The sequence below is a fragment of the Arachis hypogaea genome, chromosome 18 (assembly GCF_003086295.3).
Source record: "Arachis hypogaea cultivar Tifrunner chromosome 18, arahy.Tifrunner.gnm2.J5K5, whole genome shotgun sequence".
NCBI classification, from domain to species: Eukaryota; Viridiplantae; Streptophyta; class Magnoliopsida; order Fabales; family Fabaceae; genus Arachis; species Arachis hypogaea.
The window spans coordinates 16,421,159-16,440,760 of NC_092053.1; the positions used below are offsets into that span (position 1 = coordinate 16,421,159).

Consider the following 19,602-nt stretch of genomic DNA (forward strand, 5'->3'; position numbering starts at 1 on the left):
AGTGATAATTTTTTTTTGTATTTTTTAAATTTATTTATTTTTTTTGGTATGAATGAATGATTAAGGTTTATGAAAGCTGTTAATAAGATTGAAATAATTTTTTTTAGTATAGATAAATGATTAAATGTGTTTTTGTTTTTGTTTTTTAAATTTTTAAAACTATAAAATTAAACAATTTAATTCAATTTAATTAATTTAAAAAGATAATTATTTAAAAAGAGTATTTAAGTCTTTTAAAAAATTAAATAAAAATTATTTTTTATTTTTATTAAATTATAAGGATATTTTAGTAAAATTAGTGATATAATATATATATATTTTTAAAAAGTTTAGATGTTGATGTGGAAAATAAATTCTACATGGCTTATTATTATTTGTCTATATTTTAAATATATCAGTACATATAAATTTATGATCGTACCATAACAAACACCAATATTTTATATTACTATTAGTATATTAAAATTATAGTTTTCGGACAAGTTTTACTCTAAGTTTAAAATTTCAAGAATTTCTTTAAATAGAGATTATGCTAATGAAAAAGTATAGGTAAACAATGTAAATATTGAACAACGTGAATAATAGTTTTAAAAAAAAGGTTAAATTAATTATTAAAATTAGATTATCAATTTATTAGAATAATCAATTTTTGAATTTAAATTATTAGGTTTAGACAACGTAACCTCCTCCGTCACATCACGTTCCCATTCCATCTCAATTCTTCTCCTTCTCCTCCTTCTCCAACTCACGTTTTCTCCTTCCACCACGTCCCGACGAAAACGGCACGTAGCTTCAACCACCGATTCCCCAATAAATTAAATTCTTGTCATCCTGTTTGGTAGCCCTATCTGAGAAGATCATCTCTCTTTGAAGTTCAGTCATCCCAAAAAGCTTGCGTCTATCATCTTTAATGCTGGATGGTCATTTTAGTAGGTATATGGATGTTATTTTAATTCTCATGTGGATGGTTATTCGATTGAAATGGGTTTAGTTCGATACAATTAAAATATATTAAATATTTAATTCATTGGGTATATGGATGATTGTTTTTATACTTAAGTGGATGGTTATCCTTAAGTGCCGATGAGGGTCCTTGTTAACGAACCAGCGGTAGTGATGAGGAGGATTTCGGCGGCGACGATAGAGGCTGGTTGGCGACCAAGTGACAGTGTGAAGAATTCAGAAGGCGACGATGATATCTGGTGAGGGAGAGAGTGACGCCGGCAAAAGTGAGGCGGCGACGGCAGAGAGTTTAGGAGAGAAGTTGATGTTTTGGTAAATTAGGGTATAATGGATGATTAAAATTTTTAAATTATTGAATGGAGTTTTTTAGTTGGATAATTTAGGTGAAGTGTTTTTTTTTTTTAATTTTATTGAGCTAAATTTACAGTCCATTATTCATGTTATTCAGTTTTTTCGTTGTCTACCTAACAAAAACGTAAATTAATTGATCGTATTTTGCTCATTTTAATCTCGAAGATGAAATTAACATAGGTCATTCAAGCAGTTTGCGAACTACCACAAAATCGTTTTGCGATGGTTCAAATCTGCCACCTAACCCTCTCAAAACTTTGCAAGTTTTTGTATAATGCATGTGCTTCCACATCAACACCCAATGTTATGAACATTTCGGTTTTTTCTTTTCTCGCTTTTATTATTTAAATTTGTTTTCTTTAAGAGGAACAAGAGTTGCAATTATGTCCAATCTGTAATTGTATTGTATTATAATAGATTCATGTAAAATACTTTTATTATAATTAAGTTGTGTAAATATAAATATATCTGTATAATTGGAATTTGACTTAAAGGTAGGTAATCTCAACTTCATATTTATATATGTAATCGTTTTTTTTTTTTTAAATCTTCAGATTAAATTTCTTAACAAGTTAATAAGATAATAAAGGAAGACTCTTATATTAAATAAGTATGAGTAAATACAAGTAATATCGATCATGGACATTAGCCATATCTTAATTTAAGCATAATAAAGTAAGGCTGACATCAATAATCACTTATTTCTTTGCAAATGAAATTATAGGCATTTTCTTGTGATTTGTGAACTATATTGTTCAATATAAACTTTTTTTATGAAGCATGAAAAAAGAAAATATAAGTTTTAATATAAGACTAGCTAACAGCGTGCCACAAGTTATTTATCGTCGATAAACAAAAGTAACTGATGACAGAAGTGCTCAAAACTAGTTTTCAAAAATAATCTTGGTAATAGTGGATCCCACTAAAAAAGGTCGAAAACCGTTAAAATTATGATGAAATTGACAAAAAATTTGACGATATAACGTCGTCGTAAACAGTTGTCAACGGATTTAATATTTCTAGTGTTAATTATCGTTAAAAAAATTCGACGATAAACAATACAGAATATCCCATTTTAAGGTGTTGATACGTTGGATAAAAGTAACGTTGTCACCAATTTTTTGCATTTTATACCATGATTATCGTCAGAATTTTCTATCAATAATTCTGACAGTAATATTTTATGATGATTATTGATTTAAAAAATGAAATAGGTAATGTTAGATTTATTCAACACAAAATTTGAAGGTAATGTATTTTTTAATAAAAAATAAATTTTATTTAATATTTTTTATTTATAATTATCATAATTATAACCTGTTTAAAACTATAAATACACATTAATGAAAACTAAATATGTCATTAAAATAAAACACTACAATGTAATAAAGTAATCTCATAAAAAAAACTATACACTAATTAAAATACTAGACTTTATGGATCCTCGTAGTCGTCGTCGCTGGCCTCTTCTTGATGGTTTCGCTACTAGTCCCAATGCGATGACACTACTGTGGATGCTAGTGTCTAGGCTAGTGCAAGGGCAGATGAGGATGTACTGCTTCCAGCATCGGTGTCCCCCTGCACAGATCTGCTCATAGTAGATGTTCATTTGCCACTGCATGCGCTTTGTGTGCTGCAACTCCTCTCAAAACTCCTGCCGCAAGGACTCTGACTTCGCATCCCGAGCATCCTTCACCGCTATGCGTGCAAGGAGCTCTTCGTACCTCTACTAAGCCAAATGGAGCTACTGACCTTGATCTTGCAAGTTCTGGATCAGGCTCTAGACCTGTTCATGCAAATCATTATGCCCTGTGGATCTGCAGGGATGGTGGTAGAGGTATGATGCACGAAAATCTGTCTCTCAACAAATTTTTCTCGGCAAGTATATCGAATTGTCGTCAAATAAAAACTCACAATAGGGTGAGGTTGAATCCCACAGGGATTGATTGGTTGAGCAACTTTAATTAGAGGAGTGTTCTAGTTGAACTAAGTAAAGTTGGATCGAGAATTGCAGAAAGTAAAATGGCAGGAAAGTAAATGACAAGAAATGTAAATGACCGAAAGTAACTTGCAAAATATAAATTGCATGAAAATGAACTTGCAGGAATTTAAATGGGAATGGGATGATGATCATAAATGTAAATAGCAGAATTAAAGAGAATGGGTAAGATCAGAAATGGGAGAGTTCATTGGGCTTAGGAGATGTTGCATTCTCCGGATCAAGTTCATTCTCATCTCTTCCTCAATCAATGCATTCATTGATCTCCTTAGCAATCTTAAGTGATTGGATCCCAATTCCTTGGCAATCCAATCTCTCTAAACTTGAACAATTGCCCAATTCCTTGATCTAATTGCTCATGGGAAGAGATGAAGTTTGGTCACTGATTATACCATACACTTTCATAGATCAAAGTATTGGTAGGATTACATGTCACTATATCCATCCAACCCCCAACCTAATCCGATGTGAGAAAACATTTCTAGCATGAGTCATTCCTCTTCCAAGGTTCAAAGGAAATCCAAGTATGAGCAATTTCTCTTCTGAGACAATTGCTCAATTAGATGAAGATCGAAAGCTTTCAAGTAAATCAAGAGAAAAGAAAGAAGAAGAAGAATGAAAACTACAATTGATCCATTGAATTACAACAGAGCTCCCTAACCCAATGACAAGGGGTTTAGTTGTTCATAGCTCTGGGAACGGAAATTGAAAATAGAAAGTGCATTGAAAGTAAACTGAATTATAGAGAAAGTAAAATATACAGAGTGTTACAATCCTGGATCCAACCCCAGGTGTTAATCCCTCTTCTAGTTCAAAACTACCCCTATATATACTACTCTTCTAATCTTTAGTTAGCTATGCAAGTCTCTAGATGTGGGCCTTTAAGCATAGTTGAAGCAGTTACAATCTTAGTGGGCTTAGCTCAGCTTGTAAGAAGAGTTTTGAGTCAAGTACTTTCACGTTAGTCAGGCCGTTAGTGTGGTTAATGTTAAGTGTAAATCCTGATTTGAAGACGTTAGTGTGGTACTAACGTTTCAACCCTTTTGAAGCCACGTTAATCCCACCAACCACTAACGTTGCCACTAACGTAGCCTTTTTTAACATTGACAACGTTAATGGTGTTAACTACACCATTAACGTTAAATCCATCTCTTCCTCCACATTAATGGCCCACGTTAGTGCCCACGTTAGTGGCACTAACAGGGCCACTAACGTGGGCTTTTCTGGACATACCTAACGTTAGTAGCATTAACTATGCCACTAACGTTGCCAAGCTCCTCTTACTCCACGTTAGTGCCCACGTTAGTGGCACTAACAGGGCCACTAACGTTGGAAGCCTTCCCCTTCTCCACGTTAATGGCCACGTTAGTGACACTAACGTGGCCACTAACGTGGCTCTTCACTGCTTCTTGTTACCTGAAACCAAATAAATAAAGTGCATCAAAGTCTTGCTCTTAATCATGAGATGATGCATCATGCATTATATTATTCAATTCTTGCATTATTCTCATGAATTTGTTTAGAATTCACAATGTTTGCTTGAATCAAGGTATGGATGCATATTCAACCAAATACTTGCTTGTTTTCTAAGAAAATGCATGAAACTAACCTAAAACATACAAAAAATGGCTAGTAAAACTAGCCAAGATGCCCTGGCATCAAGGTCGAGAGAGCCCTAAAAGAGGATGTGTGTAGGTTGCTAGTGAAGAACGACCCGACTCCAAAGATGTGGTTCTTTTGTGGTTCGAATGCGAATACGAATACAAATACGAATAAGGATGGATGATGAATATGTGATAAAGGACTTGGAGAAATTGCGTAGACTTTTAAGTTAAACGAGTTTTAATTATATATGTTGGTGAAAGTTACAATGATCCTACTAAATCGAACATATAAGTTAAATTGTTTATTAGCGACCTCCACCAAGAATAATTTTCAACTTTTACAAACCAAAACATGTCTTTAAATAATTTTAACAAAAATTCGTTAGAGTTTTTCTTTAATTCAAAGATCTCCACCAAAAAATTTTCAGTTTTCACATGAATATAACTACAACCATATATTAAAACAAAGAAACATTCAAGCAAACATAACATTTTTGCACTTACTACTCTGGAATTTTTCAGCAAACAAGGGTTTCGAGAAGGCGCCGTTAAGCAACCTTCTCCCACTTTCGTCCTAAAACTCTATTCTAAAAAAGTAAGTTCATCATAAAACTTAAACAATTTAATATGTCTAAAAAATAAAAAACAACCTCGATACTCCAAAACAATCCATGTATATAAGCAGCACGAACAACCCACGATAAAACTAAAAACAAAAAACTTTCCCTAAAATAAAAACAAAGTTAGTAAAAGATACAAATTAATAAACAAATTTAGTTACATTTTTAAATAATAAACTATAAATCAACCCTAATTAATTAAACCATAATTACTCTAAACTAATTTGAACCTTAAACCCTATCAAAATTTAACCAAATCTAACAAAATGATTATATTAATAAAACTCTAATTACTCTAATTAATTCAATTAACTTATATTAAATCCTAATCAACCCTAATTAAACCCTATCAATCCTAAATAAACCCTAACCAGCCCAAGTCTAACAAAATTCATATATTAGTATCCTAAACCCTAAACTTGACTTAATATAACTAAATTAATCTAAAACTAACATATTAGGCTAAACTTAGAGTTTTGAAAAAAATTAAAAAAATAAAAAATAATGTGGTAGCAGAAACTTACCCTGAGAGAAAAGAGTGGCAATAATATAACATCCTTACTATCAGAATGTCACACTTCCGGCTGCGCCACTCTGATAGCGTAGATATTACGATGACTCTGATCTTATATATTTAATAATAAGATAGGAATCTTTAACCCGAAACCATATAAACTTTTCTTCGAAAAATCGAAAATACATTTTCTTAACAACGTACACACACACACACACACACACACACACACACAATAAGAGTCCTTTATACAAATAACTCACAAACATCATATATCACGACTTCTATCCTTCTAACAAAAATATAAGAATAAAGGCGTGGGAAAACTATAATATATACAATAATATATAAAACAACCAGATGCACAGAAAGAACTTCTTAAACTCTTCGTCCATCCTGAAAAAGGAAATCTATAAGAGGTGAGAACATCATCCTTTATAGGGTTTTCAGTAAGGAGTTTTTAAGAATTGCCATAAGAGAATATGTATAAATAAAAGATTTGATTTCAACTGCAATGATTATCACTCGTTTTATGAATCTATTCAAAACATTAATAATTTATTATTCAAAATTCAAAGTTCACTTCTTTAGTTATAAGAATTCCAAGCTCAATTAATATCTCATAACATAATGGGTTAAGTACGATTTTGGTCCCTAAGGTAGGGGTTGAAATTTTTTTTCATCCTCATCCTTTTTTGCATTTGAATTCATCCCTAAAGTTTAACTTGGTTTTAAAATTGTCTTTTGGACCAAAATACCCTTCCCCTTCTCCATCACATCATCATTTTTTCTTCTTTTTTTTCTTCTTCTTCATCAAAGCATCAGCAACAAACAACAATAAAACAATGTAATAAACATAAAAAAAGCAAAAACAAAAATGAAAAAATAAATTTGTATAATCTCCATCACTATCTCTCTCAACTCCAAAGAACAACAAAAATAATAGAATTAGAATAATGGAATAAAAGAAATAAAAGAAACAGAAGCAGAAGTAAAAGAAGCATAAGCAGAAGCAAACAGAAGTATCAACAACAACAGAAAGAAACAAAAGCATAAGCAACCAGAAGCATCAACAACAACAATGAATAATGGAATTAGAATCAGAAGCAGAATGGAATTAGAATAAACAACAATAATATAATCATAATCAGAAATAATGTAATTAACAAAATCAACAAATTCACAAATAAAAAAAGTCAACAATATAATTAACAGAACAAAGCATAATTGGAACAGGGACGACCAGCGGCGAGGACGCAAAGCACAGCGGCGAGGATGCGAAGCACATCGGCGAGTGACGAGGAGCAGCGGCGATTGGCGAGGAGTAGCGACGACCGGCGAGCGAGCAAAGAGGAGGAGCAGAAACGATGAGCGGTGATGAGTAGTGGCGACCGGTGAGAGGAGGATGAGCAGACGAACAACAACGAGCCCTTCCCCCTCGCGGGATTCCTTCCCCCCCCTTCCCCTTCCCCTTCCCCCTTCTTCTTTTCTCCCTCGCTCACGTGATTCCCTTCCCCTTCTCCTTCATTTTTTTTTCTTTTTTTATTTTATAATTTTTTTAGTTAGGGGTAATTTGGTAATAAAAATTAAAATTTTAATAAAAAAGACGATTTTATATGCAAAAAACGGTTGGGGACGAAAAAAATTTTCAACCTATACCTTAGGGACTAAAATCGTAGTTAACCCTAACATAATCAATTACGGCCTCCGGCCCAACATATAATCAAATCTCATTACGGCTTCTGGCCCAACTCAAGTTAACTCGGCCTCCGGCCCAAATCAAGTCAAAACACGGCCTCCGACCCAACTCAAATCAAATCACCATCAAAACTCAGTCTCAAAACAAAATCAATACCGGCATCAAACGGTACAAGGCAATTACAATCAGGGAACAATTACAGCCAGTAACAGATCAGGAACAACCCTCAGCATCACCATCATTAGCATAAGGGATCTTTCAGTTGTTCAAACACAATCAAAACAATACAAGGAATCCACAAATAGAGAGAACAGTTACATAAATTAGTTCAATTAGCATATATATACAATTATTCAAATTGGCAAGCCAAATACAAGATGCACACCCAAACAATACACACAAATGCAGTATGATGCATGCCTGTCCTACTGGCCATGAGCTCACGTGTCGGTTAAATTGCCAGAACCCGACACACCCAATAGCTAACCCGGTATTGTTTCTCTGCTGTGCATCTCCAGGAGGTTTATAATCGGAGGAGTGTGCCCTACCACCTTCTCCTGGAGACAAACATCATGGGAATCTTATTGGGGGATTAATGCCCTACCACCTTTCCCTGGTGAGGCCGTACCATTCAGATCAGGGAATTAGTACCCTACCACCATACAAACAAAGAGAGAATGTAGGGAAAAATATCGGGAGAATTAGTGCCCTATCATCTTTCTTATATCCTTCAAAACACAATTAACTAGAATGCGAAGGAATAAATCGGGGGATGAGTACCCCACCACCTTCCCCACATCCCTCAAAACACAGGAAAGGGAATCATTCATCCTCAATTTGCCTCTCCGTGAGCGCGATGAAACCACCGTCCTCACCTCCAACCAAGAAACTCAAATACCAACTGAAAACAAGGGGGACAAAACCACAATCCTTGCATAATACCCCGGAAGCTCAAATGTCAAGATCACTTTTAAAAGAACAAGTTAAATCCATTTCTCCTTCATAAAACTCATTTTTCACCAAAAAGTCTCAAATCAACCTCGATAATCTATTCTTCAATTCTGTTTGAAATTCCCAAAAGCATAACTCCCAAATTTAAAATAATTGCATAAAACCCACTTTCAACTTCATTCTCAAGTTCAATAATTTTTCGAGATCCAAAAATCATCTTTCTTCAACAATCAAATTCAAATACTGTAAATTCACCAAAACTCCTCAAAAGGTGATTCTTTAATCAAACTCAAAACATAAATCTTTTCATATCAAATCCAATTCAAAACATAATTCCTTTCTTAAATAAATCAAACCCAAAACATGATTCTTTTCTTAATAAATCAAACTCAAAATAGTATAATTCTTTTCTTAAATAAAGAAAACTCAAAACATAATTCATTCTTTTCTTAATAAATCAAACTTAAAAAGTAATCATTTTCTTAATAAATTGAAATTTAAAACATAATTCTTTTTTTAATAAGTCAAACTCAAAACATAATTCTTTCCTCAAATAAATCAAACTCGAAATATAATTCCCTTCTTGATAAATCGAATTCAAAATGGTATAATTCTTTTCTTAATAAATCAAATTCAAAATATAATACTTTTCTTAATAAATAAAGCTTCAAAACATAATTCATTTCTTTTTTTAATAAATCGAAATCAAATAATATAATTCTTGAATCCAAACTTTTCTAAATAATACTTCAAACAAAGTCTCCAATTTTTATAAAAATTTCGAGAGCATCCTCTCTAAAATTTGGACTTTGCCACCCTTCAAGGGTCCAAACCAAACCAAACATCTCTCAGTCATTCAAATCACTTTCAATAAACCATTATCACAACAACAACACTCAAGAAAGGAAAAGTATAGAGAGACAATGAGAATACTAAACAATGTGAACAATGAAGTAAAAAAGAAAATTAAAATTAAAATTAAAATCATAAATCAGATTATTAATTAATTAGTCTTAATTTCAGATTTTGAATTTTGAAAAATAAGGATTTGCAATTAAACCAAATCACAATTGGCACAGTTACTCCCAATATCACGCTAACCTCTCATTCTCTATTTGTGATCTCTGGTCCGTAAAGTCACTCGGGAGCCGCTGTATTTTCCTGTTGTCCAGTCCGACGCCGCCCAGCCTCTCCTCATCCCATTTGTGCTCCGTTGCGATGTGAGATAGCACCGTAGCAACCCCCGTGCATCCTCCTTCTCCTTGCCCACCTGCCGCCCAACTGCCGCCGGCCGTGCAGGCCCATCGCAGCCTCACCGTGCGTGGTAGTGTCGTCAATTTCTAGCGCCATACGTTCATACATGCATAACCATCACATGCACGTAAATGGAATCCAACTTGGATGAACTGCTTTTGTGATGCCCCATCGTCATTCACCAACGACAATTCCTCTCATTCACATGTAGTCACTAGTGGATAATAAGCCAGATGCTTTGTTTACTAGGTATGCAAATAGTTAGTCTAATACTTATGTGGCCGGTTTGATTAAGTAGTTACTAGTAACATATGCCGGATGTTCAATTCAATATGTATGCAGATGGTTATGTTGATTCTTAATTGCATGGTTATTCCTTTTGATTCGGTTTATTCATGCACAGTTAACAATGACTGGATGCTCAATTCACTAGGTGTGCGGATAGTTATCCTAATGTTAGGGTTTATGGGGTAATTTGGGGTGGAGTATTTTTTTATTTTATTGAGCCAATTCTAAAATCCATTGTTCACAAAGGTAATTGTCTACCTAACAAAATTGCTTAAGAAAATCAACAAATCCATAACTCAATCAACCAAATCTCATCAATCCCAATTTAAACCAACTTTAAGGTAGCGTTTGTTTTGAGGTACTGAGACAGAGACTGAGAGACTGAGACTCAGTATCGTGTTTGTTAGTTCAGAGACTGGTACTAAAATTTCTGTCTCTGTCTCTAAAATTTCAGTATTTCAGTACCTCCAAAAAGTAGGGACACAGGGGACTGAAATTTTTAGAGATGTAGACTGAAACTTTAATAACATTTTATACCTAAAATACTTTCATTTCAATTAATTAATTCCAATTTTACCCTTTGTGCAAATTAAATTAGAGTTTCATTCTTGTTTCAATTCCTGTCTCCCATTTTACACCAAACAGAATACTGAGATTTATTTCAATCCCTGTCTCTTAGTCTCTGTCTCTCAGTCTCAGTCTTTCTGTCTCTGTCTCTCCACCAAACACTACCTAAAAGCATAAAATTAAGAATTCAGAATTCTGAGCCTTCTCAAACAGTTTCAAACCAAATCATTCCTCAATATAAATATACATAAACCAGATTTCCAATGCAACTCATTTCTCAATATAAATATATCAATCATATTTTCAAATCAAGATTTCATTAACTATCACAACACCAACTCAATTAATAAAGAATTAAATCAAATAAACAATCATATTCTTTCAAAATAACTCAGTTCATAAGACTCACATAATCACTAAAATTATACAATTATAAATGCATGTAGTAATAATGAGGGAGAAATTTTTGAAATTTAATTCACATTAAATTTAGAATTAATTTTAGTATAACTAAATGAAAAAAGATAATTATAGAAAAAAAATAATTGTGTCAACTAAATTAAGAAAGTGATGCACACTCTTTTATGAGCGTAAATATCATTAATCATATATCTTTATTTATTGTCTATAATATTTTAGTTGAGTCTCGCTACACATCCAAGTAATTTTACATTCAAGTCATTTAGTTTACACTGCGGGAATTCTTCTTCTTCTTCTTCTTTTTCCTCCTCCTCTTGTTTCTTCTTCTTCTCCTTCTCCTTTTTTTTCATCTTTTTTTTTATTATCGTCATCGTCACCACCACCATACCACCACATCCATCTCCTCTTTCTCCTTCTCCTTCTTCTCCTGTTTCTTTTTTATTTGAATTTCTTTGATTTCCTCCTTCCTTTTCTTCTTCCTCCTCTATCACCATTATCGTCATCACCAACAACACAAATATTTTTCTAACATTTTTATTGATTTTGATTCTCTGTGTTGATCGAATAGACTGAAAATATTATCAAAACAAAACCATTGTATAATACCAAATGAACCGAAAATGGTCCATTATATAAATTTGAATTTAGAAACACCTGTGTCTCGAATGAACTGAAAATATTATCAAAACGAAACCATTGTATAATACCAAATGAACCAAAAATTGTCCATTATATAAATTCGAATTCAGAAATACCTGCGTTTCGAATGAACCGAAAATTAGCTCAAAACGAAACCATTGTATAATACCAAATGAACTAAAAATTGTCCATTATATAAATTCGAAATTCGATGATAATGATAACGATGATACGTATTAGAAGAAGATAATGACGATAACAATGATGATGATGATGATGGAGGAGAAGGATGAAAAGAAAGGAGGAGACGGAATTCCAATAGGAGGAGGAGGAAGATGTATTGTTGGTGACGACGGTAACAAAATTGAAAAATAATAAAAAAAGAGGAGGAGAGGAAGAAGACGTAGCATCCGGAATGATGAAGAAGAAGACGAAACATCCGAAGAATAAGAAGAAGACGAAGCATACGAAGCATCCGAAGAAGAAAAAGCGCAAGGGGAAAGAAAAACGAAAAAAAGAAACCCGTAACTTAATTCACTTGGATCAATTTAGATGTAAAATTATTTGGATGTGGAGAATTACTCATTTTAGCTACGTAGCATTAAGTGTACTTTGTTACCAACAACGATATTAGATACTAATCAATATACTTTATTCTTTTTTATCAGTGCCTATTCAATTAAAATATTTTTATAAGCTGATGTTAAAAAAAAGGTCTAAATATACTAGTAATATGTATGTTGATTAAAGTTAAGAGCCACCGAATTTTTCAGTTTTGCTAATCCATAGATGATTGTATGTTGTTAATTGCTGCAGTAATTAATGAATATTAAATAAAATAAGTTCCGATTAATTTTGACTAAATTTTTTTGTTATTAAATATTTTTGTGTAATTACACACTCTTCTCCTATTAGTTAAATGCTTATTAGATTTTAGTTAAAGTGCTTGTCTCTTAAATTTTTTCTATTAATAATACTCTCATATTGTTATTGTATTGTATTGAATATAGAGTAGTATGGTTGAGACTTGAGAGGTGTCTCTCTCTCTTTCTCTCCCTCCATTGAAGTAACTTACTGTTATCAGTATCTCACACTCAAATCAGAATCAGAATCAAAATGAGGTTGTTGTTCTTTGTCTCCGTTTCTATTTTTCCTAATTCTTCATCTTCCTCAGGTGCTTCTTTCACACTTTTCACCTCTCTGTCTGTCTGTCTCTCTCTTAATTTAGGGTGCACTGTACTTATGCAACCTTGTAAGTTTCGGATTCTCTCAAAGCAGAGTCTCTGTTTGAGGCTCACAGCTTTTCGTTTGAGCGGCAATAGAAGGTACCATACTACCATTAACACACAAACACTAGCATTGCTGCACATCCACATCATCATGAATTCATGATCATCCACATTATTATTATTATTATTATTAGAAGTAAATTTTTAGCTATTATATCTTTCTGAAGGTTTATTTGGTGCTAATTTTATAAATTTAGATGAGTATGTTATCAAGAATAGTGGATTGGGAGTGTTAGGATCTAAAAAACACGGGAATTTTCATATAAGCATTCTTCTTGCAGGGACAGAAGTTTTGAAGGATGAACAATTCCTTGAAGGATGAACACCCATAAATTTTTATAAAGAAAAACTCAAGGACTAACCATTTTAGTTTATATTGACCAGTAATTTTGGCCAGCAATCCCATACGTGTACCTCAACAGCTTAGTATCGTATGTAACATTTTTAAATATTGATGGTTAACTCTGGATCAAAAAGAAGGAATTATACTAATCCTGTAGCATTGCTCGTTTAGTCATTTTTATATTGTAGTCTATGGATGGTGTGTCTAGTATGTAGTATTCTACTCTTAATCTACAAGTGTGATTACTGCTTTCATATACCTTGTCAACCAGTTATTTTCACCTGTCTTTTATCTTCTTTTTAACTGATGTTACTCCTTTTCGACATCCAACAGCGAATTCTGACTGAATACCTGAATTCAAGGGACATGAAGCTAGTGCATTGTGAGTTGGAGAAGTGATAGAGGTAGCAATGTACCTACACGGATCATGATATAACTTGGCTACTTATGGTTGGGTTTTGTTCAGCTGGTTATAGATATCGTAGCCAAAAAAGGTATACAGGGCATGTATTTAATTTTTTTTTTTTTTGGTGACGGGCATGTATTTAATTTAATTTAATTGTTTTTTATTATAAAAGTATAAACAGAAAAAAGAACTCATTTGACTTGGGGCCTGGGGTGTCTTTAATAATATATTCAGTGTAACTTAAAAATGTGTCTAAATCAACGACTAGTTATGTGTAAGCAAATAAAATGCATTTCCTAAACCCTCGTCCTCGGTTACTCGTTCTGCTCCTCTACTCTCTCCGCCCTCTCTCTCTTTTCTCCACTTTCTGCTTTTGAGATTGAGAGCCTTTGTCTTCGAAAATTAACGGATCTCATCTGAAACAACATCACTTAATATTCTCTCTCTCTAGATATATGAGCTCACCTGTGTCGGTGAACTTGATTTCCGATTCATCGAGGTGAATTCCATGTTTCATCATTCCCACATTGCGTTTCCTGAAAGACTTCAATACAGTAACGATTCCATGCGCTTAGATTCCCATTTTTCTTTCCTTTAACGAAAATCTGATTACTATGCTCATATTCACATTCTGAGGTTCAATTGCGATGCAAAACACATGTTTTTTTTTTTTTTCTTTGTCTTGGTTTGATATCGTTTTGATTTTTATTGGATGGTGCTGCAGAGGGCACGAAAGAGTGCTTAGTGATTGAGGGGGAAGAAGAAGAAGAAGAAGAAAATGTTGACCAAGTTCGAGACCAAGAGTAACAGAGTGAAGGGGCTTAGTTTTCACAGCAAAAGGCCCTGGATACTTGCGAGTCTTCACAGTGGTGTGATTCAACTATGGGATTACCGCATGGGAACCCTCATCGACAGGTTTGACGAGCATGATGGCCCTGTTAGAGGTGTTCACTTCCACAATTCTCAGCCTCTCTTTGTCTCTGGAGGTAAGGCCATTGTGTTGTTTCTGCATTTGATTTGTTCCATTCACTGCTTAATACTCTGTTCCATTGATTGTGCATACGCTATTGTATTCAACTATGGAAACATAATCTAGGTTATGTCGTACTCATCTAAATTATGTTAGGATCCACCTAAACATTTCTGGTAGGTAATATATTTAAGTTTTAGAAAGCATTTGTTTGTGTGTGTTTGTGTAGTAATAAGTATGCTTCTAGTATTCATGCTGATAATCATATTATCTCTTTACCTGTTAATCTTTGGTTGCCCCATGGTGTTGATACAGTGAGCAATACACATGACGGGTACATTTTGTAATTATTCGTGATTTGTTTTGGCTGTAATTTATATAAAAAGGATATATCTTTGGTGTAATTGAGATTATCTAGATCTGTTAATTTAGTAACAAATCCGTTCTTTTAAAATAAGCTCTGTGTGTCATTGGTTGGGTTTAAATGTGATTTTCCTGCACTTATGTAATTATGTTTGTCACTTGATAAAGAGAGGAAGGGAAATTCACTTGTAGAAGGGGAAGGTTTTACTTCATATTATTTGCTGCTTATTGGTGATGGTTTTGTTCTTTTTCTTTCTTTCTTTTTTTTCCCTTGGACAGGGGATGATTACAAGATTAAGGTTTGGAACTACAAGTTGCATAGGTGTTTGTTCACTCTTCTAGGACACCTTGATTATATTCGCACTGTGCAATTTCATCATGAGAACCCGTGGATTGTGAGTGCAAGTGATGATCAGACTATTCGCATATGGAACTGGCAATCACGAACATGTATATCTGTCCTAACAGGGCATAATCATTATGTTATGTGTGCTCTATTCCATCCAAAAGAGGATATTGTGGTGTCAGCCTCTCTAGATCAGACTGTTCGTGTTTGGGATATTGGTTCTCTCAAAAAGAAGGCTGGGCCTCCTTCAGATGATATATTGCGTTTTAGTCAGATGAACACGGATCTTTTTGGTGGTGTTGATGCAGTTGTTAAATATGTGTTGGAAGGTCATGATCGCGGGGTCAACTGGGCTTCTTTTCATCCTACACTTCCTCTCATTGTCTCTGGAGCTGATGACCGACAAGTGAAACTTTGGAGGATGAATGGTAAAATTGAAGCCTAGTTATTTTCTTTTTTATTGTCCTGAATAACAACCGAGTGGTAGTATCTGTGACTTTCTATTTTGCATACTATAGTTGAGCTGCCGTAGGCTTTCATATACTATACTCATTGATGTCATTGTGGTTATTAAAAATAGAGTTATGCTACGTGTACACCAAAATCAGCCACCAAAGTCAGCCACCAGTATAAAATACATGCTGGAGTATAAATACACATTGAAAATAAATTAAACTATACATGTATTTATACATAAATACATTGGTGGCTGATTTTAGTGGCTGACTTTGGTGTACAAATAGCATTTTTGTTAAAGATATTAGCATATCATTGTTTAGTGCTGGCAACAAAAATGTTTCATAAAATACATTTTTTGTGTGCATTAACTTTTGTACTAGATGGTTAACCAAGAAGAAAAAGTATTTGCTGTCGTCTCGCACATTTCACTAATAAAATTTATGTTGTGTTCAGATACTAAGGCATGGGAAGTGGATACTCTGCGAGGGCACATGAATAATGTTTCATGTGTTATGTTCCATGCCAAACAGGACATCATTGTATCAAATTCTGAAGATAAAAGTATTCGAGTATGGGATGCGACAAAGCGCACTGGAATTCAAACCTTCCGCAGAGAGCATGATCGATTTTGGGTTCTTGCAATACATCCTGATATGAATCTGTTGGCTGCTGGTCATGACAGTGGAATGATTGTCTTTAAGCTGGAGAGAGAAAGGCCTGCTTTTGCAGTTAGTGGTGATTGTTTATTTTATGCAAAAGACCGTTTTTTGCGTTACTACGAATTTTCAACACAGAGAGAGACACAAGTACTTCCAATTCGACGACCTGGTTCTTTAACTCTGAATCAAAGTCCGAAGACTCTTTCCTATAGCCCGTCTGAAAATGCAGTTCTTCTCTGTTCAGATGTGGAGGGCGGGTCTTATGAGTTGTATACCTTATCCAAGGATGACTCAGTTATTGGTAGGGGAGATATGCAAGAGCCCAAGAAAGGTCTTGGTGGATCAGCTGTCTTTGTGGCTAGGAATAGGTTTGCTGTGCTCGACAAAACCAGCAATCAAGTCCTAGTTAAAAATCTGAAGAATGAGCTTGTTAAAAAGAGTGCTCTCCCGATTGCCACAGATGCCATATTTTATGCTGGAACAGGCAACTTGTTATGTAGGTCAGAGGATAGGGTTTTTATATTTGATCTTCAGCAGAGGCTTGTTATCGGTGATATTCAGACCCCTTTTATCAAGTATGTTGTCTGGTCTAGTGACATGGAAACTGTTGCCTTGCTCAGCAAACATGCCATTGTCATCTCAAGCAAGAAGCTTGTTCACCAATGCACCCTCCATGAGACAATCCGCGTGAAAAGTGGAGCATGGGATGAAAACGGCATTTTTATTTACACAACATTAAATCATATCAAGTACTGCCTTCCTAATGGAGATAGCGGGATAATAAAAACACTGGATGTCCCAATTTATATCACAAAGGTTGTTGGAAACACCATATTCTGCTTGGGTCGGGATGGGAAAAACAAAGCTATAGCTATTGATGCGACTGAATATATCTTTAAGCTTTCTCTCTTGAAGAAAAGATATGACCATGTCATGAACATGATAAAGAACTCCCACCTTTGTGGGCAGGCTATGATTGCATATCTACAGCAGAAGGGGTTTCCTGAAGTTGCCCTTCATTTTGTGAAAGATGAGAGAATTCGGTTCAATTTGGCGTTAGAGAGTGGGAACATTCAAATCGCTGTTGCATCAGCCACTGCAATTGATGAGAAAGATCACTGGTATCGATTAGGGGTTGAAGCTCTTCGACAAGGCAATGCTGGTATAGTAGAATATGCATACCAGAGGACCAAAAATTTTGAGAGATTGTCTTTCCTATATCTCATTACTGGTAATGTGGAGAAACTTGCAAAGATGTTGAAAATTGCCGAAGTCAAGAACGATGTGATGGGCCAGTTTCACAATGCCTTATATATGGGTGATGTCCAAGAGCGTGTTAAGATTTTGGAGAATGTGGGTCATTTGCATCTTGCATACCTCACTGCCAAAGTCCACGGACTACATGATGTTGCTGAAAGGCTTGCGGCTGAACTGGGGGATGATCTTCCATCTTTGCCTGAGGGGAAAAAACCATCTCTCTTGATGCCACCATCACCTGTAATAACCAGTGGTGATTGGCCCCTTCTTAGGGTCATGCGAGGCATATTTGATGGTGGCTTTAGCAATACAGATGGCGATGCTGAAGAAGAAGAGTATGAAGCTACTAATGGTGATTGGGGTGAGGAGCTTGATATGGTTGATGTGGATGGCATACAAAATGGAGACATTTCTGCAATTTTGGATGATGGAGAGCCGGGTGAAGAGGATGATGGAGAAGGTGGATGGGAGCTGGAAGATCTGGAGCTTCCCCCTGAAGCTGAAACTCCAAAAGCTTCTACCGGTACACGATCTTCAGTTTTCGTGGCCCCAACACCTGGGATTACAGTTAGCCAGATGTGGATTCAGAAATCATCTCTTGCAGCAGATCATGCGGCTGCTGGCAATTTTGATACAGCAATGAGGTTACTGAACAGGCAACTTGCAATAAAGAATTTCACTCCCTTAAGATCCATTTTCCTTGATCTTCATACTAGCAGCCACTCCTACCTGCGTGCCTTCTCATCTGCCCCAGTTATATCACTTGCTGTTGAAAGAGGTTGGAGTGAGTCATCTAGTCCAAATGTAAGAGGCCCACCCGCACTACCTTTCAAACTGTCTCAATTAGATGAAAAGCTCAAAGCTGGTTATAAATCAACTACAGCAGGGAAATTCACCGAGGCTCTAAAGACATTTACCAGTATCCTTCATACAATTCCTTTGATTGTCATTGAGTCGAGGAGGGAAGTTGATGATGTGAAGGAGTTGATTATCATAGTCAAAGAATATGTTTTGGGTCTGCAGATGGAGCTGAAGAGAAGGGAAATTAAGGACAATCCAGCACGCCAGCAGGAGCTTGCCGCGTATTTCACCCATTGTAATCTCCAAACCCCTCATCTGAGGCTAGCTTTGCTTAATGCAATGACTGTCTGCTACAAGGCAAAGAACCTTGCCACAGCTGCCAACTTTGCGAGGAGGCTACTCGAGACCAATCCTACTGTCGAAAACCATGCCAAGACAGCAAGGCAAGTTCTGGGAGCTGCGGAAAAGAACATGACCAATAACACACAGTTGAACTATGATTTCAGAAACCCATTTGTGGTTTGTGGTGCAACTTATGTGCCAATTTACCGCGGACAGAAGGATGTTTCTTGTCCGTATTGCACTGCACACTTTGTGCTGAGCCAGGAGGGTCAGCTATGCACTGTATGTGACCTTGCAGTTGTAGGGGCTGATGCTTCTGGATTGCTCTGTTCTCCTTCCCAGATACGTTGATTGAACTTGCTGGAACAGGAGCACTTTGTTCAGTTTTTGTTTCATGTCAATTTTCAGCAGCAGATACTAGTCCCTATTGTTTAATTAATATAATTCCCTATAGAAGCTAAAAGAAGTTTGAGTGTGTTTCTTCGCTTCTCTTTCTTA

At 35.1% G+C, this 19,602-nt stretch overlaps 1 protein-coding gene across 3 annotated transcripts; it reads left to right on the plus strand.

The window, feature by feature from the left end:
- The first annotated feature begins 14,153 nt into the window (after positions 1-14,153).
- Positions 14,154-19,602, plus strand: LOC112773263 (coatomer subunit alpha-1). Of its 3 annotated transcripts, none has more exons than XM_025818344.3 (4): positions 14,154-14,543; positions 14,632-14,893; positions 15,520-16,014; positions 16,499-19,602. In XM_025818344.3, the coding sequence occupies exons 2-4, from the start codon at positions 14,686-14,688 to the stop codon at positions 19,453-19,455; spliced, it is 3,660 nt and encodes a 1,219-aa protein (XP_025674129.1). In that variant the 5' UTR covers positions 14,154-14,543; positions 14,632-14,685; the 3' UTR covers positions 19,456-19,602. The 3 variants fall into 3 exon arrangements, with proteins under 3 accessions (XP_025674129.1, XP_025674128.1, XP_025674127.1); XM_025818343.3 differs by having other exon boundaries at positions 14,154-14,461; XM_025818342.3 differs by having other exon boundaries at positions 14,154-14,406.

Excerpts from the sequence above, each read along its gene's own strand:
- LOC112773263 (XM_025818344.3), top strand. The coding sequence starts at position 14,686 with ATGTTGACCAAGTTCGAGACCAAGAGTAACAGAGTGAAGGGGCTTAGT. Across the intron at positions 14,894-15,519 it reads GCCTCTCTTTGTCTCTGGAG|GGGATGATTACAAGATTAAG; the intron begins GTAAGGCCATTG and ends TCCCTTGGACAG. Across the intron at positions 16,015-16,498 it reads GAAACTTTGGAGGATGAATG|ATACTAAGGCATGGGAAGTG; the intron begins GTAAAATTGAAG and ends TGTTGTGTTCAG.